General features: G+C 37.4%; 1 protein-coding gene across 1 annotated transcript; it reads left to right on the plus strand.

Moving 5' to 3' along the window:
• Positions 1 to 274: 274 nt before the first annotated feature.
• Positions 275 to 27,073, plus strand: LOC112981410 (tropomodulin-3). Its single transcript, XM_064517369.1, has 10 exons — positions 275 to 395; positions 7,905 to 8,091; positions 9,341 to 9,497; positions 16,767 to 16,889; positions 17,522 to 17,611; positions 18,143 to 18,273; positions 19,434 to 19,541; positions 21,017 to 21,160; positions 21,512 to 21,656; positions 23,948 to 27,073. Exons 2-10 carry the CDS (start codon positions 7,966 to 7,968, stop codon positions 23,980 to 23,982), a joined length of 1,059 nt encoding a protein of 352 aa, XP_064373439.1. The 5' UTR covers positions 275 to 395; positions 7,905 to 7,965; the 3' UTR covers positions 23,983 to 27,073.
• Positions 27,074 to 27,970: the final 897 nt, after the last annotated feature.

The raw sequence follows: 27,970 nt of genomic DNA on the forward strand, positions 1-27,970 counted from the left end.
AGCAAACGCACGTCGTGTTTCAGCAGACTGGAAGAGGGCAGAGCCAGGCACGTGGCAGCCCCTGCTCTGCTGCTGCAGTCACACATCTTCCAGTCGGAACCTGCCGGCTTTGCTGCCTTGTGCACAAACGCGCCCTCCTCCGGACAGGAGGCCACTCAGCGAGGCCGAGACGGGCGGCCGAGCGCTCCCGCGGGGCGCAGCGGCACCGCTCCCGCCGGGCGGCCGCTCCCCCGCGGAATGGCGGCCGCCGGCCCGCCCGCGCCGGACTACAGCTCCCATGATGCACGGGGGCAGCCCGCGGGGGCGGGGCGCGCATGCGCGCGGGCCGGGCGCGGGCGGGCTGCCCTGTGGAGGCTGCGAGGCGGCGGAGGGAGCTGGGTCGCTGCCGCCGCCCGGTGAGTGCGGGAGCGGCGGCGCGGGGCGGCAGTGGGGTCGGCGCCGGCGGGGCCCGCCGAGGCTGCCCCGGGGAGCCGTGGCGGGGTGGGGAGGGAGCGGGCAGGGCGGCGGGCAGAGCCCTCCGCCCGCTGCCCCGGCGCTGCGGGGAGCCCGGCGGGCCGGGCCGGGCGGCGGGAGCGGCCGCCTCGGCGGCGCGGGGAGGGGCTGCCCGCCGCTGTCCCGCCGCGCCGGCAGCCGCGGGGCCGCGGCCGGTTTGTCGCCGCTGCCCGCCGCGCCCGGAGCCGCCGCGCGGACCGGGGCGCGGCCGGGCGCGGGGCTCGCCCGGCGGGAGCCGCGGGCGGACCCCCCCCGCCCCGGACCCGGCCCGGCCCGGCCCCCCCCGGCGCGGCCTCGCCTCAGGGCGGCGCCGCCGGCCCAACCCGGCCCGGCCCCGGCTGCCCGCGGCCGCCGCAGGTCCGCGGGGCGCCGCCTCCCCCGAACGCCGTTTTTTTCTGGTAGCGAGGGCTCAGCAGCGGCGCGCAGCCCCCCCGGGCTTTTTTGAGTGTTTGCCGGTTCCCCCCGCGGGAAGCCCCGTCCCCGCGGCCGAGCCGCGCCGGGCAGTCTCGTCCGGGCGGCAGGTGACCGGTGCGTTACTGCCCGACGCCCTGCAAAGGGGATGAAAGGTCCAGCGAGGGTTTGAGTGAAAAGGTCAAAGCTGCCTCCGTGCGAAGCTAAAGTGTACAGGGCGCGGTTTTTGTATTTACCGTGGAGAGCTGACTCGTGAGCAGTTTAGTTTTTCTGTCACTAACAGTTGAAATAGCTCTGTGGGTTCAGAACCTGAACAGGGAGAAATGGAGCGGCGCTCAGTGGGTGTTTAGTGGGTATTCAGAGAGAGGATATTTGTAATTTTTCATAGCCAGCACCCAACTTTGCCATGAAATCTAAAAACGGTAACTTTAAAAACTTTGCCTGTAGATCTGGTTAACATAATTCTTTCAGCTTGCTTTCTACAACTTATAAATTATGCATGTTAATGACAATTACCAAAGAATGTTTTTCCGGTATATCCATGGTTGACAAAAGGGTATGTACTCTATGTAGCACTGACATAAAAGTCTTCCGGTAATGAGAACTTCTCTCATGAGACTACGCTCAAACAGGAAATAGGCCTGTTAGAAAGGTATGTTTGCACTGAGAAATGACCAAGGCCCAGAAGGCCCCGTCGCATGTCTATTTATTTGTTTTCCTATACTTCCAGAGAATCTTGCACATAACTTTCAGAGGCCGATAGTGAAAGCTTATCTGCCTGCTTCTTTGTGGGTAGATGCAAATTGTGTGTTGAAAATAAATGCTGTTCCAGAGAAGTTATTGTATGCTTTAAATTTGCTATAATATGCTTAATATATTCTAATATTTTGCTAGCATGTTAGGTATATGGATGTTGAAAGACAGTAATTGAGGCAATGAAGAATTTGAAATCGGCTAGTACTTGGAAGTTTACCCCTTTGCCTCTCTTGCACTTGTTGAAGTATTAAATACAAATTTAGAATACTTAAATGACTGCAGACACCCAGCTTCAGATGTTCTAGATGAAAGATAACAAGAAACAAGCAACACAAACTGAATAAAGTGAACTTCTTCTATTGTTCTATTCTAGGCTTTTATGTTTTGCCACTTTTCTAATGAATGCAAGTGTCTGAATGTTTTTATGCATGTTCAGATAGCTCATATCTGGTGTTGCTTATTAACTGAAATGTCCTTGGGCAGTTCCTTGAGGAGTGGATATCGTGTATCTATTTCTGTACGTGGTCCATATCTGTTAAAGAAAATCCAGGTATTGTCTGAAAAAACTGTAATCAGTTTATTCATAATCCTTATTCTAGACCTTTTGTAACACTTGATCCAGTGGTGTTGCTCTGTGTGTGCCTGAGTGGGAACAGATAACTGGAGCAAAGATTTCTGCTAGAGGAACTTCTGTCTCCTCGGAGCAGTCAGTAACTGTGGTAACCAGGATTTTTAGCTGTTACAGGAAAAGTGTAGCAAGCCTCTTTGAAATTTTTCTGAGGTGCTTATCTTTCTGTTCTCCTGTCCAATCCCTGTATTTATTTGTGATCATAATAGCTGCCCTGCAGCTAGTTTGATGAGCAGGTCTGGAAGTGTCTTTAAGATGGTTGTGCTGAAGTACTCTCTGCACACCCTTTTCACGAGGTGTCACTTCCACAGCACGTTAACCCTAGTGCGTGAACAATTCAGGTTCTTGAATCTGTCACCTCTGCTATTTACCAGAACATATGGTTGTATTTATACAGTCTTGTAGTGTGGATGGTTGTTTTTCAAGAATAGGCATACAGAAACAAGTTTTTATTAGACAATACTAACTTGGCAACTTGGTCATCACTCAATGCATCCTACTAGAAAGATAACTGTTGTAGTTAGAAACTCTGTGTAGTGGCTAACTTTGTTTCCTTCCTGAGCGTCCTCTAAGATAGAGGAAAACCTTGCAGGACCTGGAAATAGATTCTCCCGTTAACAGGTACGTTGGCAAATACCTCCTTATTCTTCTTCGTTCTTTTAGTTGTTGTGTGCTAGCTGTCTGTCCACCTCAGTCCTCTGTATTGACAAGTCTCAAGTTGGGAGAGCACAGTTTGCCATGTATAACACTTAGTGAATTATTTCTTAGAACAGAATGAAGCCTCGGGTTTGTTTACGTAGGAAAATAGCCTAGAATAGCCATTTCTTACTGATTGGAAGAAATGCCTTGCTCTGAGAGAAAGTGCAGGCAAAGATGAGATGCCACCTGGTGGTTGTACAAAGTCTCAGACTTCTGGTGCATGTGCACTAACTCAGTAGTCAAGAGAACCAGTGTTATGTGCCATATGCCTCAAGCTGGAAATTTGGAAGGGTCAGGTTATTTCCTAAGAACTTTCTGATAAGAAAATCGCAGTTGGACTGTTCAGCAGAGGTATTGTAAGATATTACAAAACCATCATAAGGAACTTGTTTGAATTACTGTAATAGTGTCCGTATGTCTCTTCAGTAATATTTCTTCTGGTTTTGGTAAATAAAGATAACTCTTTCAAATGTAAATGCAGTGTTCATAAACAGTTATGCGTGATCTTGCACAGTGAAAGTTAAAATTGTTGGCATTGTAGGACTTCCCTGGGGAAAAGCTTAGATTAGGCTCCATTACGCATCTGGAACTGTTTCAGGGCTTTGATGGATGCAGAAATGCTGCTAAACTCTGCTTGCAGACCCCCCTTCGCCAGTTAAGGTTCATCAAGAGGTTGATTGGAAGAAGACTCTAAAGTAACACATGAGATTAAAGTGAACTCTGTGAACGTGCTGGCCAAAACCAGCTCAGTTTGTTTTTCATGATGTCACTTCTATTTTAAAATCCAAGCTACAGAAACAATTTACAGTGGACTTTAATAAGACTGTAGTTTCCTGTGGGTAAGATATTTCCCAAGAGTTATTCCTGTTAGGTCACAAAGAACTGTGTCTTTAAAGATAATAGATAAATTTCTGAGGGTGGAGTCTTTGAAATAAAAGCAGAAACTAGCTATTTTTAAACACTCGCTTTTAATGTAGACAGGAGAGGACAAAAATATCTAAAAGTGGATAAGAGGTGTATGAAAGTTGCTTAACAGTTCTTCAGGGGATGATACAGGTAATTATAAAATGGCATCAAATAAAGGTGTTGCTTTCTTAAATTCTTTACTTCATTGCTTTCTCAGGTGAAGGAATAGTGACAAGCTTTTTGTCTTTGTGACGTGCATCAGAATGTCTTCATTTACTAATTGCTTCTAACTTCTCTTCTGCTTAATAAACACGAGCACTGGAAATTCGGTTAATCAGAAGTGATGGCTTTGTTTCCATTATTCCTGAATGTTTCTTATGCAACTGTTGAGTTACTAGAATAAAGAACTTTACATTTCATTTATATATCTAAAGAAAGGATATTAGTCCTTTGACTTTTACCATTAAAACATTATACATGTTAAAGCTAAGAAAGACACTTAGAAGAAAACTAGCTCTGCTCATAAAAAAAGTGCAAAGTATTTTTAAGGCTGAAATTGTTAGTTTTTGTCTACTATTTTGCAGTAAGATGTGCCACAAATATTTTACAATCTAAATAACTTCACTGTTCTTTCCAGGATTTTGTAGTTAATTAAATTATGCATGTATGCATGTACACTGTTACAGTGACTGATGGAAACCAAATGAGAATGTCAGTTTAAAGAGTATGATCTTAATGTGTTTAATAGGAAGCGAAGGGTTTTGTTTGATGAGACTATAGCTTCAGTTGGCCATTATGCCCTATTCGGGTGATGAAAATTCTTGACACCTTTATTTAAAACCTGATTTTTAGAATGTTATATGTGCATGTTTTATGTGCTTTAGTTTTTTTTTTTTTTGGTAGGGAATGATCTGAAAGTCATTACCCAGCAATTCCTGTGTAATACAGATGTGCTAAGCAATGTTACAGTCATAACTTTTTAAAGGTGTCTCATGTTAAGTATTCTATTGTTTTTAAAGAATAGTTCAGTTCTTATTGATAGGTATTAGAGATTGTGTTCTTAACTCATTCTGTGGCCTCTTTTAAATTTACCATGCCCAATATGATTCTATTTTGTTGCTAAGGAGAAGACTCAGTTACAAAATTACTGGTATTTTTGCTATTCTTATTGATTTTTCACTTTTTTGCATGAACATTCTAGTCTGTACTTACTAATCCAGCTGTTACAGCTAAGTATATAGTGACTGGACTCCAGGTCCTCTCTGGATTTTGCAAGTGGATGGAAAGATTGAAATTTCATCTTTAGAGACTTTTACTGGCATTTCTGCTACTTTAGAAATTTAAGTCTTAGATGACCAAATTGTTTTTAACCCCTCAAAACTCATATTGTGATATGATGTGCAAATAATGTTGCCATCAAGTCGGCCAAAACAGCATTTAAAGTGGATACTTTGGTCATATGATAGACAAATGAGACCAAGGGCTATGACCTGAACATTAACGTGTTATAACAGATGAGTGGTTTTTCCAATGTAAAAGATATAAATGCAGTAAGTAAAAGGTAGTTATTTGTGGGTGACTGCATTTTTCAGCTGTTAATAGAGAGGAATTACAGCCTACCGGCATGTAAGGTATGGTTAATGCAGGCATCTTCATCCGAGTAAGAGCAGCATTATTCTCCAGTATGTAAACTATTCTGTTCCTTATAATTACCATTTAAAACTGTAGCTTTTAGTATCTGAATATAAATGGACATGCAGAAGCATGGAAAATAACAGTATGTTGGTTTAAGATTCAGACTGTGCAGCTTGGTCGTGAACAATGCTGTGTAACTGGCTGCAGGAAATGTTTTTCTTTTATGATAGTGTGTAATGGTTTAAATTGTAAGGAAGGGGAAAACATTAAGGCTCTAGGAATCAGAAGTTTGCATGCAGATTGTGCGGCATCCACTGTATCTATAAGCTAATTGTTCTTCAGCTATTATGCAGTTCTAGAAACAGAAATACCACAAGATTATGCAAACTGTAGCATGTGGTGTGGTTACTTTTGGAACATTGCTTTGAAAAACATAGGTATGCTAATCTGTACTTTTTCTGTATCTAGTAAATTCTGTTTCTGACCTTCTCATATGTGGCCCCTTTTAAAGGTCAAAGCTCTTTCAACATGATTGGCTTTAACCCAGGGGAAGCCAGACACCATTCTCTTGACATAATTTAACATAAATTTGAGAATTCCTCATTTAATTTTTGAGAGACCTTAACCTAAGCTTTGTAGTTTAGCTTTGGAATTATGTCCTATCAATGTCAACTGTAGTTTACAAATAAGTTCTAGTGTTTATATCACTAATATTTTTCATAAGGAAACATCCTGAAAGTAGCTGAAATACATTGTGAACTCATTTGTACTTGTTGATAGGAACTGAAAATATACCATTCTTGCTAAGACGATTGTTAAACCACATTTACTTTACAAGCAAACTTGATTGAATACTATGGATGGACCTTTGTATGCTCGTGTCTGTTCAGTGTCTCTGAATTAAAATATCACAGTATATAACTGTGACAGGCGGTATTCAAAGGGAGACCTTTCTGCCTGTAAACAACTGAGATGAAGGAATCCTGTAAGCAGGATCCTATGATATAACATGGCATGTATATACAGCCTTCCTTTTCCTTTTTTTAAGAGCCAGTAACCTTAGGGTGATCTGTTTTTGACGTGTAGTTGAAGTATAGCCTAACTTCAGATATGAAGTAATGTGTAGTGTATATGATGTGAACATCTGAACTGGAGCTTTGGCTCCATAGAACAAATAACTTTTGCTGTATGCCTAACCTCTATGTTGGGTATTTTTACTAGAGCCAAGAAAAAGGTTGGAGAGGCTAATAAGCCTGAAAGTGTGGGTCTAGCTTTTGCTCTGGAAATACATCATGGACACTCTTCCTCATTTGTAGAGAATCATTCAAGTTACCTTTTCTTTGTGTGTTCAACTGGAAGCAAAACTTTGGCTGACAAAAAGATAAATCCAAGAATTTCCTACAGAAAAATGAGAGAAATGAATCTGTGTGCTTAAACATTGTAGTCATTAACTGTGTGTTTTTCTAAATCAAATGCTCAAAACTTTTGACTATCAGAGGTTGCCTATGCTCTCTTTGTAAGCAAGAAGTACTACAGACTTAAGTCTTTTGAAGGACTCTGATTTTCTTCTAGCTATGACACTTAGTGAGCAGCTATTCAGTCTCTTCTGTATTTTTGATGGTGAATTTTTGCTTCATCTTTGCCCTCTGTTGGTCAGCTGGGAAATAAAGAAGAATAGGGTAGGATTGAGTGGACTGCTGTTACTTAGGAAGTAAGTGTATTTCCTAAGCCTTTCATCAAGGTATTTTAATTTTCATCTGACAGAACAAAATGTTACTTCCATTGTAGTGATTTAATTATTTCAGGAGGCAAACAGCCTTTATTTCCTCTGTAGTTATTACTGACTCATGTCCTTGCTTATTACCTAGTTCACGTGTTTGTAGTGTAGTTCTCCTTTACCGTGTCTTAGTCAGTCTGTAAAACTGACCTTAAACAGCAGCAGCAACAACAATACATATGAAGGATCTTAACTGTTTGACCTCAGTATCTGTAAAAACTGATGGCAGTAAGCTGGGCTCAGGAATACTAGGTATAATTTTTTGTTGGCTTCTCCCCAGTCTACCTTGCTCTTTGGGAACACCTTGGAGTTCTCATTAAAGACACTAGGCATTGTCATTAGTCTATAAAAATATATACAGCTTAACTTAAAAAAAATCTAGTTATTGATCGCAAAGGACATGGCAGGAGAGGATTCTTGCCAGTGAAGCAGCAAGGCATAGATAGCTTTCTAGTGCTCTTTTGATTGTAGCATGATAAATAGATATGAATACTGGATGAAAAAGCTTTCCTTTTAGAAATGTATTTAGAAGTTGAAGACAGTTGTAACTGAGACATTTACCTTAACTCTGCCTGTTTCTTCTAAAAACTCTTTCTGTAGATCTGATTAGGAATAAGATTTGGGTTTTGGAGTGTTTGAGCAACTTGCTACTGCCCAAGTCATGACCCTCCCATTTCGAAAGGACTTGGACAAATACAAAGATCTTGATGAGGATGAAATTCTCGGCAAACTGTCAGATGAAGAATTGAAACAACTGGAAACTGTTTTGGATGATCTTGACCCTGAGGTAGGTATTAGCCAAGAAAAATTCTGGTTTTTGTTATGTTTAGAAACCAGTCTGATGTAACTTGACTTTTTTATTTTTTGCTTGAATTCAGCTTGTAGTCAGTTACTTTTGTACAGAGTTTTCTCCTAATCTGCTAACGATATTACTCAGAAAAATGTATGTGTATATGATGTCTCAAGTGGTCATTTCCTTTTGCAACATGAATGCAACCGCAGTAGAGGAGAAGGGTATTAAAGTCTTCTAGGTTCCTGGTCCTGTATCTTACAGCCTACATCTACTCCTGTTCTCTTCCTGACTTTGCAAAGAGGAGGCAAATACTCTGTTCCTAAACAATTATGTCAACATACGGTATTACATAATTAGTATTTTAGCTTTCTGTTATGAAGAGCTGAGTTATATCCTCCACTGATATTACAGCTAAGTTCTGAGTCCAGTACTAGTATTTTCACCTTCTGATTCTCTCTCTGCTGTTGCGTTAACAGGACCAGGTGAAGGCTGAGCTTGATATTCAATGATCACTGTAATAATTTTATGGTCACCTACTTTGTTGTATGGCATGATATTCTTGATACTAATTGGCTTTGGCTTTATATAGATATTTTAACCAAAGAGAACTGGCAAAAGCAGCTGGTCATTTTTTTATGACAATCTGTAATTCCTCGTGTTCAGTTCTTTTGGTATGTGTACCTTTTTTTTCCCTGATTTCTCCCCTCACCCCCCCAACTGAAACAGGATGATAGTAGCAAAAAAACTTGAGTTAGCCTCAAAAGTAGAAATTCATTTCTGTGTTGCTAACTGAATGAGAATAGAATAGGCAATTGTCCTCAAGACGTGGAAACATACGGATATTAGTGGTGGAAGAAGCAGCCTTCTTACTGTATGTCTAAACTGTAAATAGGTGAGTTTTATTTACTCCTTCCCATCTAAACAGTTCATTCTGGAAAGGAAATGCAAAGTAACTAGCAAGTATAGTGCTGGGAGCTGTTGCGCTTAAGAAAGAATTGCTTCAGTTCTACTGAGTGCAGTATACTCTAATGAAATCATTGGTATCTGAAGAATAGATTATCTCTCCCCCCCACCCCCCCACCCCCAAAAAAAAAGTTGTCAAGGAATTCAAGATTGCCTAAAAAGTATGATGTATTGGGTTTGAACCTCAGGGAGGGGAGAAGGAAGGGGAGGAAATTAATGTAAACAGGTGTTCACTAAAACTTTTTAAAGCTGTGTGTGTTTGCTCTATTTTGTTTTGTAGAATGCACTTCTGCCTGCAGGCTTCCGACAGAAAGACCAGACTGCTAAAAAGGCTTCAGGCCCTTTTGACAGGGAACGACTCCTTGCATATTTGGAGAAACAGGCTCTTGAGCACAAAGACAGGGAAGATTATGTGCCCTTTACAAGAGAAAAGAAAGGTAATAACACTTTTCTGTGTAGGTGGTTATGAAATTTCTGAAGTGGACCAGTCAGAACTCCTCTGAAATGAAGTTTATTGAAGGAGTGGCAGCTCTAATGCTTTTCCCAATTGCCAAATGAGTGTTACTGTGCAGAGGCAGAATACTTCCTGTTCAAGTGTGTTGTGGTGCTGGGGTTGGTGTGCATTTGCACGTAATGTGGGAAGGAAATAAAACTGAAAGATTTTTATCAAAGGTTGCAAAATTCTGATGGGGACTGTGTCCCCAGCGTAAGAGCTGCCCCTGACTGGTATCAACAACAACAAATGCTGTTGTGTCTGTGGCTTATGCTCTGGATTGCTGAGGACAAACAGTAGCATTTGTAATACTATGTTGAATTTAAAATATAGCAGTAGAATGATTTACCATGGTAGATACCAAATAATCAAAGATGCTGCAGGTCAGTAAGGTCAGGTAAGTGGTCTGTGCAGTCATGTTGTCTTTCAAATATATTTACTGGAAGGTTTTAATAAGATTGCATCATTCTTATTAGTTAACAATTACATAGCTAACATTGCAAGAGGCTTTGAAATCTGGCAGTGGTTTGTGGTCCAAAAAGCTTGGAAAAATTGACCCAACGGAATGGACATATTACTAAGGTCTGATATTTTAATCTTTTTTTTGGATTTTAGTCTTCCCACTGACTTGGTGAAAGCGCGTTCTTACTGTATGTCTAGCTGGTCTAGTTTAGTCTAGTTATTCATTACATGGAGTGAGAAGGGGGAAATCTATCCTTTTTTTTTTTTTTCTCTCTTCCCCTTTCCCATTTTAGCAGAACTGAATCCCAAAATGGTGATTTGGCCTCCAGGTTTATCCAGGAAGCTTACTGCGGGTTAATTTAAACATCCTTACTTACTACAGATTCTGGTAATCTTGTTTCTCTACTTCAGTGTAAATGAAGATTCTCTCTTGCAGTTTCCATAGTCATTTTGGAGTTACATGTGTTACTAAGAAAATGTTGCATCTCTTTCACTGATAGATGACATGATTCCTATACATCTTTGGCGTTGTTGTTGCTATGTGTTGTGAAATACAGATCTGAAATCACGTAAAGCATCCTGATGTAATGAGATAGATGAACAGTACTAAAGAAAATCTGAGGCTTAAAACCCCTAAATTATTATATTGCATTTTCCAGTGCCTGATCTAGTTTCTAAAAGTGCTGTGTATTTAAAAAAAGAAAAAGAAAAAAGAAAAAAAAAGAAAAAAACCCATACTTTTAAACAAGATTTAAGGCCTTAAGTCACATTCTGTTCCAGTTAAGTGTTGAACCATACAGTAAACCATTGTTGCCTGAGAAATAATTCAGGCCAAGACATTCATGAAACCAACTTTCTCATGAAATGCCATTTAAAAAATGATATTTTCAACAAAACTAGTTTTGTCTCAATTTCTTTACATAAAGATGTAATGAGAATTTTACAAGATGCTTGCAAAGAGAAAGATATTTTATCTAAATGGGGAAGCTAGACTTAAGCTCTGGGTCCTGTTGCTCTGAACTTTATTCCATACATCAAAATCACATAGGCTCCTCATTTCTCTTTCAACAGCAACATATGAAAATTATCACACTTAATGTGGGGGAAAAAAGCACATCTAACCTTTATAATGTACTTTGTGCTGCGGAGCACAAGGAATTAGCAAAATACTGTATAAACTAAGCTTTGTATTTCAATGTTTTGTGCTTTTCTAATCATGCCATTTTCCTCCAGACTCTCCCATCTGCATTCTTACTAAAATAAGCTTGTTCTATGTAGATTTGCTTTTCATATAGCTTTTTCAGCTTTAATGATTTTTTTCCTACTATTTCAGCCAGAAGATATAGTCAGGCTAAAATTGTAGTCATCTGTCTAGAGCTTTTTGGGATTGACCTGCACAGTTGGCTTGTGTTGATCTAGATTACTGTTTGCTTTTGTTGCAGCAGAATTTGGGATGCTGTATTCTCTATTTGTCTTTCAAACAATCACTGGTTTTTAAAGGAAAATGCTTATTATGTGCTGTGATATGAAGTTAAGATCTTGTAGGAGCTTTGAAGAAACAACTTGTTGAACTGACATTCTCCATACAAGAGCACTGGAACAAAATAACGTGTTCTACTAGCCTTAATGTAAAACAGTTTTCTAACTCATTGCTACCTGTTCTGTAAACAGGTAACAAAAAACTATATGGGCTCTGGAGTGTGACACTAAGGAAGTTGCTTGTCAGTTGAATTTAAAAAATCAATATTCATTTTTACTCAGAAGTGAGTTGATGAACCTCGGTCTGTCTCATAGCAAGAATTAGTGATTGAATTGTGGATTTTAGGTTTTGGATTGATGAAATCTCTTCACTGAACATGAGATACAGAGAATATGCTAAGTATTGCTGTTTGTTCTTATTCGTGGAGTCACTGCTGATAGGAGATTGTATTCAGTTGTCCTCAGGTGACACAGGATTCCTTTTCCACAAATAGAATACTGCAAAATTTGATTTTAGACTGTTTTCTGATCTGCCAGCAAGCAACCAGCTAGAATGAGTGCTGGATTGGGCTTTCATGGGTGTACGAATAGTGCTAACAATATAGAAGTGCAGGTATATGCTAAATGTATCTGACTTTTGCAAGATTTTCAATCTTATCTTAGATATTATGATTTTGTATGTAATGTCTAGTACCTTTCAGTAGACATGATCCAGCTTTTCTGGCTTTTGAACAGCGCAGTAGCGTGTGATTCAGAACTTGGTTCCTTCTATTGCAAGGAAAGCCTGTTTTAGAATTAGCCCCAAGATGTGCATCATTTAGTGTAGTAGCTAAAGGTGCAAAAATCAGAATACATAATTATTACAGAAACTACTGTGTGAATATCTCTGAAATTTGCCTCTTTATATTCTATTGTTTGAAATTTGCAGTATCCTTCTTGGCATAAAAATAACCAGAATATCATGTTTCTTCATGTGATCACATCCCCGATATTTAGAAATGTTCCACTTAAGGGCCAAGAAAGCTATTTGTCTTATGGACTGTGCAGATTTGTATGTGTATTCCTTTTTTTTTTTTTTAATTGCAATAGTAAGGAGGTGGGTGGGGAGGGGGGAGGATCCCAAATCTGTCTTGGAAACAGGCCCTGAGTTTAGATCATTGTCTCCTAAGATACAAAGGTCTTACTCTTTGTGAAGTATTTGTTGAATATCTGCAAGTGGGGAGCAGGGAAAGACAACTGCTTTCACGTATGAGTTGTAAATCTCTGAACTCTGGGCTAGGGTGAGATGAAACTAGTAAGTAAGAGATTATATAAACATGGGTGTTACCTATTTTATAACAAAAACTGCTCCTGACCCAGTTGACGTGACTGGAGTTGGCTCTAATTAACACTGCTGGAGAGGAGCAGCTTTTAATGTTTTTTGCTTTAGTAAAAGCTGAAATGTTGGCCTGAAGTCTGTGATGTTAAGTGTGCTAGCTGATGTTTACATTTGTTTGGATGAGTAAGTTGTTATATACTTTATCCTTCTCCTGCTTTTTTATTTTTATTAAGTTATCTTAAGATTCAAGCAAGTATGAATAAATTTAGTCTTATTCTTTTCAGAAGCAAACTTTTAGAAACTGAGGTTCCTAACCTGTGAATTTAAGAATTGCTGAAGCTGACAACAGAAAAAGTAGTTCTTATTTGTAGGGGCTGTGTGGTGAATGAGACTGGTGACTGGTCCAAGTTGAAATTAACCTGGTGTAATAAATACATTGCTAAAAAGTTGCTTTTAAGTGAGATCAGTTGCCATCACCCACGTCCTGCCTGCTGCACAAATGTTTGTGGTAGGGTGGGGCACCGGAGTCAGTAGCTGAATGGGTTGAAAGGAGGAAAAGAGTGGTGAGGTTTGGCTCTGTGGGATTTTTTTTTTTTTTTGATTGTTCGCAGAGATAAGCCTGAAGCATTAGTGTAACTACAGCATTAATGGTGATCTGAAGATGGATGACTGGGTTACTTCTTGGATTTCTTTCTAAAATGAACAGAAGACGCTTAGAAGAACCGAAGTTAAAACTGAGGAAAGATCCCACAATACTGCTAAAAGCAGATTCCTGTGCTACCTTTTAGATGTTGACACTGTACTGTAACATGTGCACTGAAAAGCATCTCCAAACGTTCACTCTGAGACTGTCTTTGAATGTGTTCTGCACTCTGAAAATATGAGAATTGATTTAAGTAACTCAAAGTAATCACAAAAGGTGATAGGGTTTTCTTGGAAGACAGAAGAGCACGGGTAGAAAATACGTCTCCAGTATTAGAAAATGCTATTTAACACTTCTTTAGGAAGCATGCTTTCTTAAAGTGCTATATAGGTACTTGTTGCCACAAATCTATACCCAATTTACTTTTGGGCGCTTTCTTGCATAGGATAAATCCTTACTTCCTCATCTTGAACATGGATGAGAAACCTTATCAACAGTAAGTAAAATTCTGTTGGAAGCTCTGTGCACTGATGATTTCAGAATAGACAAAATTTGATTATAATCAAGTTTTTCATGTTCTTTTACATCTATACAAGTGTAGGACTTTGTTTTTTCACAAGACTAGTTATAAAAATGCATGACTGAGATACTTCTTAAGTTAAGGTACTCAGGGTTTTGTGGATTTCTGGAAAGAAATCATGTAGTTCACAGAAGATGCTAACTTAATATGGAAAAAATGTGTGAAATACACTGATGTTGCAGATCAGGACAATATGAATGAAGGCTCTGATGTGCAAACCTCACTGTTTCCTTTTCCCTTCTCATAGTCTGAAATCCTTACTCTGCTGGTTGTATTACTGAGGGGGAAAAACAATGGAAATACAGACAGCGAAAGGATGTCTGTGTCTGTTTTGAGTGTTTCAGGGGTTAATGAAAACCTGGTCAAACAAATTCATCTCTTCTGTAAATTACAATTTAAGTTGAAAGTTATTCTTGTCCCTTAAAGTGATAAGGGCAAAATAAAATTTGAGCGCTATAACCAAAGTACTGTATCAGTTATATCAAAGTAATCTTGTATATTTTTCACCCAAACCTTCCACTTATGAAGGTCTATTAATCTCGAATCACCACAAACAGCTTATTTTGCACTGTTCATCAAAATGGTGGTATCTGTGGTAATGCATTTCAGCTGGTTTCACCTACTGTTTGTGAGTCAGGACAGTTACGTAAGGAGATTTATTTTCTGGTTCTAAATATGGATAATGACCATTTATACAACTTTTCAAAGTGATAGCAACCCAAGAACAAAAATATTGTGTTGCTAGCAGCAAATCTTTGTCACCATACTGTGTCGTTAAGGGGAAAAAATGATATGCTTCTATCTAATCTGTTCTAGCAGAATACATAATTTCCTTTAAGATGAAAATGATGCACGAGCTATTGTAATCTAAGATGGAAATTTGGGGGAAGAGAGAGAAGGTGGATGGATTTTTCTTATGTTTGTTTTTGCTGTAGAACCTGGAATCTGTCTTCAGACACTGGTTTCCAGAAATGTTGAAACCAAAATCCTGATTTGTCTGAATTTCCCAGAATTAAAACTGAAACATGCCTATAAAGTTTCTTGCCACTAGGAGGTATTTAAGAATGCTAAACTTAGTCTTAGACCAAACATGTAACAAGATACACTTGTATCCAACATGAGGGAAATATCTTAGGCTTCTGGCTTCCGACCAGCTAATCTGATTCTGGTACATGATGGGTGTTGTCATCGGGTAATTGGAATGAGCTAGAATGATTCATTTGTATGTGTGTCTGAATGTTCTTAGAGATGAATATGGAAGATGGGTTGCTGAATTACCACTGAGACTTTATAGCAAGATTATTGACACTTCCTACCTTGGCTAATTAATTCAAGAAAGTTAGAACTAATTTCCCACAGTTCTCTATCTTCTAACAGCTAAAGCAAAGAAGCTGAGTGCTATTGCTGAATGATACATCAGGTGCAGGTGTGTTACAGAAATACCAACAGCCAAGATCTGCTCTGTTTTAATTTGGTCTAGTAAATTGCATCTTATTAATGTCATTAGACATGTGTGCATGCATGCGCATATATATAGACATATGTATATGTGTATGTGATGTATATATTAAAAATGTAGTATTTCTCTCAATCTTTCTCTCATTTTTCTCAATCTTTAACTACATGCAAAAGAACTGAATAACTATTAAAATTAGATTAATGATTTTCTAGTTGCATGAATCACTTACCTGAAATGGATTTAGTTCTGTCGTACAGTACCAAAGCTTTCTGTATACCATATTAATTTGTCCTGGAACTAAGTATACATTGCCTCTTGTCAATTTTATGCTGCTGTAGACTTTTTTTTCCTGATGGATTAGCACTAAATCATTCAAATTTGAACTGTTTCAAGAATAACTGTTAGAGTAACTCTCTCATTTTCTGATTCTTATGCTAATTTTTCAGCAGAAATTATGTTAACTTTCCAGACTTCTGTTTATAATGCATGTCCCCTAAAATAACTTTTCGCATTACCTGACCGTAATGGCTAAAAGACTGTTGCAGAATGTGATATTAATACTGCTTCCCCCCCCCCCACCCCCCCATTGAATCTTCTGTGACCTTTCTGTGGGTCAAGTATCTTCTGTGGCTTTCTACAGTTTAGAAAATAGCCTCTTTGGCAGTTTGCAGTTTGTGTTAGAATACTATCTTGTTTTCTGCTACTCACAAACTTTGGTTTTTCTTAAACAGCTCAGACATCCCTTTTTCTTTTTTCTTTAAAATTCAGTTAACGTCCAAAATCAGAAGTAAAAGGTATGCTGTAAAATTGCATATTTTCAGATGATTCTTGAATATCACACTTATCTGACATATTCAAATTACAGCTCTGCCTGGGTGCCTTTTTCTGCTGATGCAGATAAGCGTATCAGTCGTTGTTTTCTAGCAATACTGGATTTTCTTTACAGGCACTTTTTCTAGGGTGTTTAAATTTATAATGTAGGCATATATAATGCTTTCTAATACTTTGAAGAAGCAAATAAGATTTCAGGAGTCTATATCCTGACTCCAAGTCTGGAATTGTAAGTAACATGGGATTCCTGTTTATGTCCTTTTCTCATCTCTGACTTTTAAGGACAAACAGAAGAAACCCCATTGCTTTATGTTGCTCCTGCTGCTCTTGTTCTCAAGATATACTAAATGTATTGTGTACTTCATAAGTATAGAAAAGTTTAAGGATAAATAGTTTATATAATACAAAGTAATATCAGACTTTTCATTTTCTTCACTCCAGGGAAAATATTTATCCCCAAACAAAAGCCTGTACAGTCTTACACTGAAGAAAAAATATCTCTTGATCCAGAATTGGAGGAAGCCTTGACAAGTGCCACAGACACAGAATTATGTGACCTTGCAGGTTAGCTTTTTAAAGTGTGAATGGGTGGGTGCATATTCAGACAAGAATGATCTTATAATTAATGTTATGGTATATTTGTCATCTGAAGCTTGACAATATGAAGTTGTAGTTGTGGTAGAACCCAGCACATCTTATGCGGCGATTCACTTGTAGCACATCATCTTTGTGGATTTGTGCTAGCTTTTAGCAGGCCAAAATAATTAACCTGCCTATAGGCTTCGAGTTTGAAAATCAAATGTCTTAAGTTCATCCTTCAGACTGAGGGTTACTTGTTATGTGTACACTACTGCTTTTTCTTACATGCAAGAATGTGTTGCTATGTGCTTTGTAGAATTGGATTCCTGAAGTTTCAATCAAGAGTTTTGTGTGTTATGATATATCATGACTGAGCTGCACTTTTAACTACAATGCCTGAACCTGGTGAGGTTGACAGCCTTTCTAGGTGAAAGGCAACTAAAAAGTCTGTATTTAGTGAAAGTTATTTCTACTTTTCTTTAAATTATTAAGAGATTAAATGGACTGTTTTACTGATGATCTGGTATTTTATACCCATCTGTTTTTTAAAGAAACTCTGCTTCTGAGCTGAATTAGCCAGAGACAGGAGAATTGTTTTGTCTTTTTTTTTTTTCCAGCTATCCTGGGAATGTCCAACTTGATAACAAACAATCAGTTCTGTGATGTTGTAGGAAGCAGTAATGGGGTTGGCAAAGACAACTTCTCTAGTAAGTATTTATGCAAGTGCTAAATAAATCAGTTCTTTGTACTGCACATAGTTGTTACTATAGCATTAATTATTTTCTGTTACACTAGCATTCTTGGTAGTGTTCAGTTTTGAATTGGAAACATGAACACCTACACCACCACTAGTTGAGTTATGGCAAGAGTGGAAGTAAAATACATGCATCTATAGTAAAATCTACTCTGCAGTTAATCCATTTTGGAGTAAAAGCGGGTGCAAGCCCATTGTGTGTCTTGGTTTTTAGGCTTCATGTTTGTGTTTGTAATTCAGTTCCTGTGTGCTTTCTGAAAAGAACTGGTGCGTGAGAAAAGCAGAATGAGGCTGTGAAGGCCTTTGGAAAAGAATTGAACTTTATGAAAATACGGTCAGGAGAGGATGGTGTGTTTTTGAGTGGAGGAGAGATGTAAAGACTGATCAAATGATATTTATATGCAGTTGATATTTACTGTGTGTATTGCCTGCTAGGCAAATACATGTGACCTGTTTGATTTCAATTATATGCCTTACTTTTCAGATATAGTAAAAGGTGAAAAAATGTTGCCTGTTTTTGATGAACCACCAAATCCCACGAATGTGGAGGAGACATTGCAAAGGATTAAAGATAATGATTCCCGTCTTGTTGAAGTTAATCTAAATAATATTAAGGTAATTACCTAAAGTCTACAATAAATATGCTGCCTTTTCTCAGTAAAATATGCTTTAAGTTGTGAAGTTCTGTAAGACAGTCTGCTAGGCTTTCTTTAAGTATGGCAGTCTTTCTGCTAAATGTTGCAATGTGTGCAATCTCAAATCAGGAACCTGGAAGTAAAATGATAAGCCGTTTTGGTATCTTTTGCCAAATGTGTATTTAAAAAGTCTCGGAACTCCATCATGTAGTTAACTATTTCTTTGAATCCTTTGTTCTTTATGGAGGAATATGTTCTCAGTTACAAATATTGCAAATGAAGTCATACTTGTACCTAATATCCTTTTGATTCTCGTACAAAAGAGCTGTCAGCAATTAAGGGCACTTCTGCTCGTAAATGTAACAGTTGTGTTTTTAAACATGCCTAAAACTTTTTTATTTACATGAATGAAAACAGAACTACAACATTTTGACTTACAATGTAAAGAACAATATGTTAATCCAAGATATTTACTGTCACACTAAAGGTAGAAAATATAAGTCGTGGTTTAAAAATATTGCACAGTAGAGAGAAATACCAGCCAAAATAAATGCCTAAAAAGGTATCAGAAGTACACTAATATAATTGAGTAATTTGCTATCCTAATTAATGAAACTATCTAACATTATTCCTTTTACACTTGGTTGCAACTAAATGGCAAGAATTTTGAAAATGTAAATTGGCATATTCTAGAAGTATTTTTAGTAGAACACAGAGGATGACAATCTATTGGTCTCATCACTTCAAATTCTTTTTATTGATGAGAAAAAGGACTACTTCTTGAATTGAGAGATTAATTTGATACTGATAGTGATCAGAATGTTCAGTTTGCATAAATTCTACTTTCCCTTAACAGTTCCAAGTCAGCTAGAAAGTATTTTTTAAACACTTCTATTGTGGCCGTGACATATGTATAGTAGAGGTGACTTTGTTTTATAGAATTGGTGACTTTAACAGCCGTTGAGTCTTACATACACCTCTGCCTCATATCTGGGCCTTTACTGTGAGATTGTTTGAGATGAATGATAGTTTAATATTATAGTGTATTTAGCTGTAAAAAGAATAAAATAATGGGACATGTTGAAGGGGGGGAAATAAACATAATATCTCAAGAATGTAAAATGCTGTTTTTAATTCAAGAACATCCCAATCCCAACGCTGAAGGAGTTTGCAAAAGCCTTGGAAACTAACACACATGTGAAGACTTTTAGCCTTGCAGCCACCCGAAGTAATGATCCTGTCGCTGTTGTAAGTGAGCTGGCGTTTTTTGCTAATGTGTTTAAGTGGGGAACAAGGGAAGTTAGTCTGGAAAGAAACTGGTAAGGGCTTGAATTGAATCCTGTTTAAATATTTGGGGATGAAAATGATTAACTTCTGTTAGATTGTGAAGTATGTTTGCTGTTTTTAACAAACATCTGTTGCATCAAAGTTGTTAAATACTTACTAGTTCACAAATAGGCAGCAAGATATAAGATGTATGAGATGAATGAGAATTGATTTGATTTTTTTTTTTTCAAACCCTTTCTCCCCATTTTTCACCTGAAGTCATTTTGCTAACCCCTTTCCTGTTCTTCCTTCCTTCCTAATGGTTTGCCAACGTTCATTCCATGAGTTCACGGCATGTTCAGAACTTAAATAAGAATCACACTTGAAAACTGAAAAGCTCATAGTATTTTTCAACTAACTGTAGTTTAATTGTAAAATATGTATTTCTCTGATCTCCCCGCTACCAAAGATTGGCCCAAAGCAATGGTATATTAAGCATGATATTAATGAAGGGTATCTAGACTGACACAGTTGAAATCTGAATATTTATCATCTGGTCCTTTTTTTGATGTGTTGAATCATAAGCTGTGGTTTTTACATTTAAAAAAAGACAGAGGTAAGAAAACAGCATTAAGTGTTTTCCTGGGACAATCCTTTGCATTTGTTTTAATTCCAGATTGGAAAGAAAACAAGTTTGAAACATTCCGTTAAATGAACATTTGAAAGCTTGTTTTGGGTCAATTAAAACATTCTTTTCCAGTAGAACTGAAGCATTTCTTAATAAAGTGTAGCTTTTTTTTTCTTTTGCATTGTAAGTTAATAAAAAAAAATTAAAGGTTACGATTATGAAATTCAAGGTTAAAGGTTACGATAGTATGCATCAGGAGTTACCTGTTTTTATTTTCTCAGAAATAAGATCAGGTATTTTCCATTTTCATTAAAGTACTTTTTAGGTACATACTAATATTGCTTTTAAGGCTTTGAATTTTACTACTTAACCAAATCAGCAGACAGAAGCATTCTGAAAGTCAAATCTCCTGTTTACAAATTAACCATATCTAATTCTCCTTTCAGTTGACTAAACCCCCCTTTTTCTCCTTTTACTACTTGGCAGCTTGCATTACTTCTTGTATGCTCTGAAGGCTTACAAAATGGAATTGGTCCAATATGCTAATTTCAGACAATTTATATTCTGTGTATGTTTTTAGCTTGTAGCAAGAGTAAGACAGGCCTTTTCTTGACCATGTACTTTTAAACGGGGGAATGTAGATACAGCCTGCCTGAACACTCACTTCAGTCTCAAATAATAAGTGCGCACACAATCATAAATGCATAGTGTAACTCCACATGCTGTTCCTGCTGAACTAATTAGTGAAAATAGTTATCACTGTCTGTCCCATATTTTGATGTAATGTAGTACAATTCAAAGTTTTAATGATGCTTTCTTGCATTCCAAGGCTCTTGCAGATATGTTGAAGGTAAACACAAAATTAAAAAGTTTAAATGTAGAGTCAAATTTCATCACTGGCGTTGGAATTTTGGCCCTGGTCGATGCACTGAAAGACAATGAAACATTAACGGAGATCAAAATTGATAACCAGGTAAGTGAGGTGGGGGTAATATCCTAATTAAAATAAGTGTTTGTGCACTGTCTACCCTAATTGACTACATATTTTTAGCTGGTAGCTTGTGATAAACTTTTCAGAATATTTTACTTTTAAACACCGTAACCCTATACATGAATATCTTTAAGGGTCTCATAAGCATCCAGTTGAAGTTGATTCCTGGTTACTTCTGTACTTACTGGTGCTTTAACGTGGAAAAGCAAGTGTTATGAGCTTATGCTTTCCAGTTTAATACTTGCTGACTAATAAAATGACTGTATTCTGATATTTTTTTGAGAGGAGTGAATAAATCTAATTTCTCATGTCTTGCATCCTTTATTGTAAAAGAGGCAGCAGTTGGGAACAATTGCAGAAGTGGAAATTGCGAAGATGCTTGAAGAAAACACCAAGATCCTTAAATTTGGATACCAGTTCACACAGCAGGGACCTCGAGCCAGGGCAGCTGCGGCTATCACACAAAATAATGATTTGGGTAAGACCCGTGACTATTAAATGAATGTGGCACAGGTTCTACAGGTGGTTTTGTTCTGCATTTCTGACATAATAATGATAAAATGTGAGTAAATATGTTTCACATTTCTTCTGTGCTTTACTCCTATTCTTCTGTTTGCTGCTTGGTGTTCTTTTATTTTGTTGTGGGGTGTTCAGGTGTATGAGTTTTGGACTTCTTAGTGTAGTTTAGAATGAGGAAGAACACTTGAATTACAGGTAAGTTGTGTCAAAAGGGAGGCAGTTTCAATCGTTCAGTTTTGATTCAGATAAAATTCATTGTCCCTTTAAAAGCACTACTAGAAATTATTACTCTACTCCCTACCTGTATACCCAGTCTTACGTGGAATGCAGAGACTGAACTGTCTGGCATCTGCAGTGGTTGGGCCTGGGTCGCCTGCTCCCTTACATTCTGTTAATGCAAAGTTATCTTCCCTGCCTCTGTTAAAGGTAGCTGGCCGCAGTGACATTTTAACTGGCTGCAAAAAACTTTGCTGGAGCTTATCTGTTGGAATCCTAACTAAATGGGACAGCAGAAAATTGATTAATAATATCACATGTGAACAGAATCATTTGTATAATAATGTGAAATATTTGAAGCTTTTGAATATAACCAGATAATATGGACAATCTATTTAAATAGAATTACTTTTTAAAACTCTGCTTAATTAAACTTCTTGGCTTTAGATGCTTTGTAATATTGTAAGGATTTCACATCTTTTTCGTGTGAAAATGGGCCAGGGAGTTTTGTTGTAGTACTAGTAGTAGTTCTGGAATAGAAGAGAGGGAATGACATAGGAAGTCAGAGTTTGATTTGAAGATCTGCTTCCCTCTGAGCAAAGTTCAAAGTGAACGAGAACAGCTCTGAAAGAGGTGGGGGAGAGTAATAGCTAAGACAGATCGTAGAGGGAGAAGGAAAGCACACAGACACTACATAACTGTTTCTCAAAATGAATTTCAGAACAATTATTTTTTATGTCATAACGTTTCATGTGTCTTTCTTCTGTCATTAAGGCTTCTCTTTTGGCAAGCTCTCATTTTAGCATTTGACTGTTGGAAATCTATGTTTCTACTGATATCTTGCCTTTTTTTTCCTTGCTTTCTTAGTCTGGAGTATGCAAGTAAAAATTTCTGCAAATGCCTTTTCATCTCTCCAGCCCTGAAGCTACAGAGACAGGTTACTCTGAATACCCAGTTGGGTATTGAGCACTGAAAACTGAGATGTTTAAAATCTCACCTCTCTGTCTTTGTACGTTTCTTTAAAAGAAAAAAAAAAAGTCTACCTCTTTCTACCTTGCTCACTGTGTTGTATTACTTCCCTATTCTTGTTTGTCTGAAACTGTGTACAGATTGCTTTTAACTGCATGATTGGAGAAGTCTAAAGTTAGAATCTTTTCCATCCATTCTTGCAATTCAGTGAAAACAGGTATGAATAACTTTTGTCACTGAAGAAAACAATTTGCATTAAAATGGAGATTAAAAAGTCAATGGGTTACTCTCAAAATAAGTAATACATTGGTTTTATAAAGAGTCAAGCTCTAGTGTTTTAAATATGAGACTTAAAGCATTAATTGAAAACCGTTCATTCCACTCAGATAATATTTTATGCTATTTAAAGCATTTCTTGAGACAGGGAGGGAGAAACAAAACCTCTTTCCCTCTGTTTCCCTAGCAAACATAGTTTGCTAGGGAAAAAGAAAGTATCAATCAAAAATACTGCAAATACTGAGCAAAACTCCAGTCATTCAGTAAATCTTGCATATTTTTAACTAAGCAGCATGTGAGCTTTAGTGATTTTATTCACAAATTTTTGTTGCTCTTGCAATTTCTGACAACTGAGTAATTTTTATTAACAAATTGAATGCTTTTAGTCTATTGAACATAACATCCTGTTTTTTGCTAAATGTGTAAGTCTTACTAAGATCTACTGTGAAGCTCTTGTATTGTTTCTTTTGAAGTCATGTAAACTTAATTCTCCACCACTAGAAACTGGCAATATAAAATTGTGTAATATAAAATCGTGTAGCTTGTTAAATCTGCTAACCAGATGTAAAATGATTGCTTCCTATTAGTCTCTCCTCAAATATTTGAAGCTGTTCATGAATAACAATAAGCATTGCTAAAGCATAAATTTAAATGATGGATAATAGTAAGCATTAATAATCTCAAGTTGTACTAAGTGAAATTAAGACACAACTACTGATGTTGTAGAAGTGCTTAAAGTAGTTTCAGTGATTTAAAAAATAGTAAAATCTACTTTCTCTCTTACCACAGTTCGCAAGAGAAGGGTTGAAGGAGATAACCAATAAATCTTGTTGCTGCCAGAACTGTGTTGAGACTTCAAGGGTCTTCGAGGCACACTCATTCACTGTGGGCTTTGGCAATCTTGGACTTCATTTACCTGGGTTAGAAGGGAAAAGACTGGAAACCCCACTCCTTTTAAAGCAAAGCTGTATTAATAATCTGCATGGTGTGCATCACGTTTTTTCAGATTGAGACATAGTAACTGCACCAGTCTCTGTAACAAAGCTTTTTAAAAAACATTTTTGTATTTCAAGACCTCTGCTGTGCTTTCCACTAAAAATATAAACACAAATCAACGGAGTAATTGTCTGTAGTCAAAGAATGGGACATTCAAGATCGCTGGGCAGATGATAACCCAATTTAAATGTTTGTTGGAAAATCTAGGCGTGCTTATTTACGTGGAGGGATGTGTATATTCTTAAGAACAGTACTTTAGTGATAAGAGATTCTTCACACAACATTTGGCTCATTATGCTACTCAGCCTTGTTCATATGCACTGAAGAGAAATCTTTCACAACTATCTTATTTGTAGTTTTATTCTTTTGATTCATTCTTGATACTGTGATTATGTTTAAAAGACACCCCCTTAAAAAGCAAACAAAACATAAATTGGCTAAGGACCTCTTGTCCCAAGAGATTTGTGAGGGACTAATAAAAATTAAAGTAGGAGCCTTGCAAACATGACAGTATTTCTATTTCACCTAAATCCTTAGTCTTTTCTAAAGTCACAAAGCTGTATCTTGCTCTGTATCTAAACTGGACATGTTTTTAGACTGAGTTCATGTGTTCAGCATCATTGTTTAGTTTATATTCTTTGTTTAAAAATCCTTATCTAAATAGATAAATAGTATCAATTTCTTTAGAAGTAGTGGACGTGCATTTTGTTAAAGTCTGCATAACTATGTATTGGAAAAGCAGCCTTAACTGTAAAACTAGTGTCCTAAGTAAGTGGCAGATGGAAAAATCCTTTTTTAACCTGTTGCATTAAACTATTATCCTTCATATAAATCTATCATTTTTTATAAAACAGTAACACTTTTAAGGAAGGATCTTTCTATTCTACTTCATGTCTTGACGTTGAAACACTACATAAGACATGCAGAAATTAACCAATATGCAGTGTCAAATCTATATTGCATAGTACTTAATAAAATATTTAAAGTTCTGTATGTAAGCAAACTAATATGGCAACAAGAATCACTTCAATTTCTGTACACAGTCACAGTGGACTTCTTTGATATAACAAGAAATCTAGAGGCTATTTGATGTAGGTTTATTTGGATTGTACTGTACTAGATTGCTCAGTATTTCAACGAGATCATAAATTCAGAAACATGTTCTAAAGGACTGCTCAGCTATATTTATAGCAACAGAATTCAACTGACTTAACTATCTTCATCAAAGAATCATAATACGGTGAGCATTTTATGTATAGAAGATGTCAAGGACTTAAATTTTTGCATTAGGTTGTATGTTTATACTATAAAAATTCAGTAGAGCAATTCTCTCTCACTGTGCCCATGTTATATTTTACTGCAAATGATGTTTTAGATCTTTAAAGACAGACTTTATTCTGGAGGTGGCTTCCAATTTTATTGCACCTGTACAGAGAATTTTAAATTATAGTACCTTCAATGAAGATGTAAATAACTGGTTTATAATTATAGAAGGACATTTCTTTTCTTGTTTCAGAATTGGCCTTTTATTGACTAATTCCAAATAAATGTAGGCTCTGAGAAGCAAGCTGGAATTAATTCTAGTAAAACCAAAGGCTCTACATACTATAAATTTGAAGCAATAGAAATGACATGATGAATAGCAATAAAAAGGACTTCTTTTATTTCTGGCTTATGTAAATTTTCAAGGACTTTTTTTAGATGCAGTTTTGAAACTTAAATTCTTATAGCATACACATACTTACAAGCTAAGTGGACTAAGTTTTTTTGTGGGTTTTTTTGCTTTTCTGTTTTGTTTTTACAAATAGTGCTGTATAAATATAGCCAAAGCATGTGATGTGCGGAATTGTCTAAAGCTGTACTCTATTTGATGTTTTATCTACTAGGCACCATAATCATTTTGTGTCAAAAAGCAGGCTGTAATGTCTTCCTTCATTTGTTGAAGGGCTACGCGTTCATGAAATCTGTTGACATACTGTGTTTCTGTGGTGATTTATTGTGTCATTATCAAGATTATGCAGTTATTTCCTACTTGAAGATGAAGGAGAAAAATGAAAGTCTGGATTGTGGAAATGGTAGCCAAAATCTCTTCCTTGGTTTAGTTTTAAAATCAAGTTTATCTGCTTAATGGCCTATACTCCAATCAAAGTCAGAGGCTTTTAAGTTGCAGTTCTCAGGTGTCCTGTCACAGATGGTAGTAATGGACCTCTTTTAATTGGCTTAGCTGTGTAGGTAGCAGCTAAATATTTGACTGCTTGTTGGCACTTCCAGGATAGGAATCTGACAGACTGGCCATAGAAAATTGGCTTTTTCAGTCAGAAGGGTCTGACCCTCTGAATTATTGAAGGACATTTGGCATGGTGCATGGAGCAGTTACAACAATAATTTTTGTGCCTATGATGTATACCCCTTTTAGGAATAAATGAAGGAATTCAGTCTTTAGCCATGAATCATAGTCTCTACAAGCAAAGTGAATATTCTGATTTAATGGTGTCAAGTGTAGTGAGATCTTGTGTATGATTTCATTTTTGAGTGCAAAAGTGGTATTACTTTAATAGCCAGCTACCATAAACACAAAGTCCCTTTTCCAAAAAAGGTGTTTTTTATTATTTTTTTTTTAAAGATTATTTTCCAGGCTTAATGCAGGAGTCAAATGACTACACATGTTATTAATTATGTTGGGTTCCACTCTTTAAGCATGAAAACAAACTATATTCCAAAAGAATTTTCTAATTACTGTTTTGTTAAAAAAAAAAAAAAAATAGCCTCATTCTCTCTACAGCTTAATACTGTTTGTAAGCTACAAACGGGCAAGTGTTCAATTTAAATTTCCATTGAGGAAATACAAATTGAGTGTTTTAGCATATTGGCGCTATATGCTGTCAGATTGTAAAACAGTAAAATTTTTGAATGATTAAAGTTCTGTATTGTTTTGGGTTTTTTTTAGTAGTACATGAACTTGCACAAAGTTGACCTATGCATATATGTCAAACTCTTTTTTTCCAGTGGGAAAAGCGGATTACCAAATGATTCTTCGGGAAGCAAAGGGCTACTGACCTGGAGTTTGATTTTCATATAGCATCTGGCAAAAGAAAGTGTAAAAGTCCATAAAAAGACTTGAGAGCATATTGTCAGTCCAATTCAAATCATACAAGCAAGTAAAGAAGAAACGGGGTGAAATTTTTGGCTGCTTTGTACAGCCTTAGGTAGTAAGACAGTTCATGAGACCCATTCTCTACAAGAGCTTTGCTACTTGGCTGAAATGCTTGTAAATAGGCTTGCTTAAGGAAAGGTCTCTGGGAAGCTACCTCTCTCAACAGCCACTGCCTCTGTGTAATGCATTTTCCAGCACAGCTGCTCCCTTAGAGACAGTTGAGACTGGGACTGTGGTAGGAAACAGTGCTCATAGTCCTTGAGGATGTAATCTCTGTGGCTTTGAAACAAGTAAGTGATTGCTGAGCAAGTCTGTGCCATTCAATATGCTGAACTTTGCTTGATCCCGAAATATTTCTATTAAAATGTGTTAAATGTGTTTCCTCCTTCAATTCCCAGCTCTTGCTGCAGTAAAATACAAATTTTATTAAAACAGCTCAATGTTTTCTTTGAAAACAAATCTTACACACTTGTGTATCCTTCTCCAAGTAGTGAACTGTCTTATTTCAACCGATTTTGACAACATGTAGGCATAGAGGGAAAGAAAAATGATTATCTTTCACAGGTGTAAGTAGGTAAGAGTCCTCCAAGTGTCTCAGTTAAGTGTGCTTGTGTCCCCTCTCATATCAATGTCAATCAGACATGAGCCAAGTCTGTGATAAC

This window comes from Dromaius novaehollandiae, chromosome 10, assembly GCF_036370855.1.
Source record: "Dromaius novaehollandiae isolate bDroNov1 chromosome 10, bDroNov1.hap1, whole genome shotgun sequence".
In the NCBI taxonomy this organism is placed as follows: Eukaryota; Metazoa; Chordata; class Aves; order Casuariiformes; family Dromaiidae; genus Dromaius; species Dromaius novaehollandiae.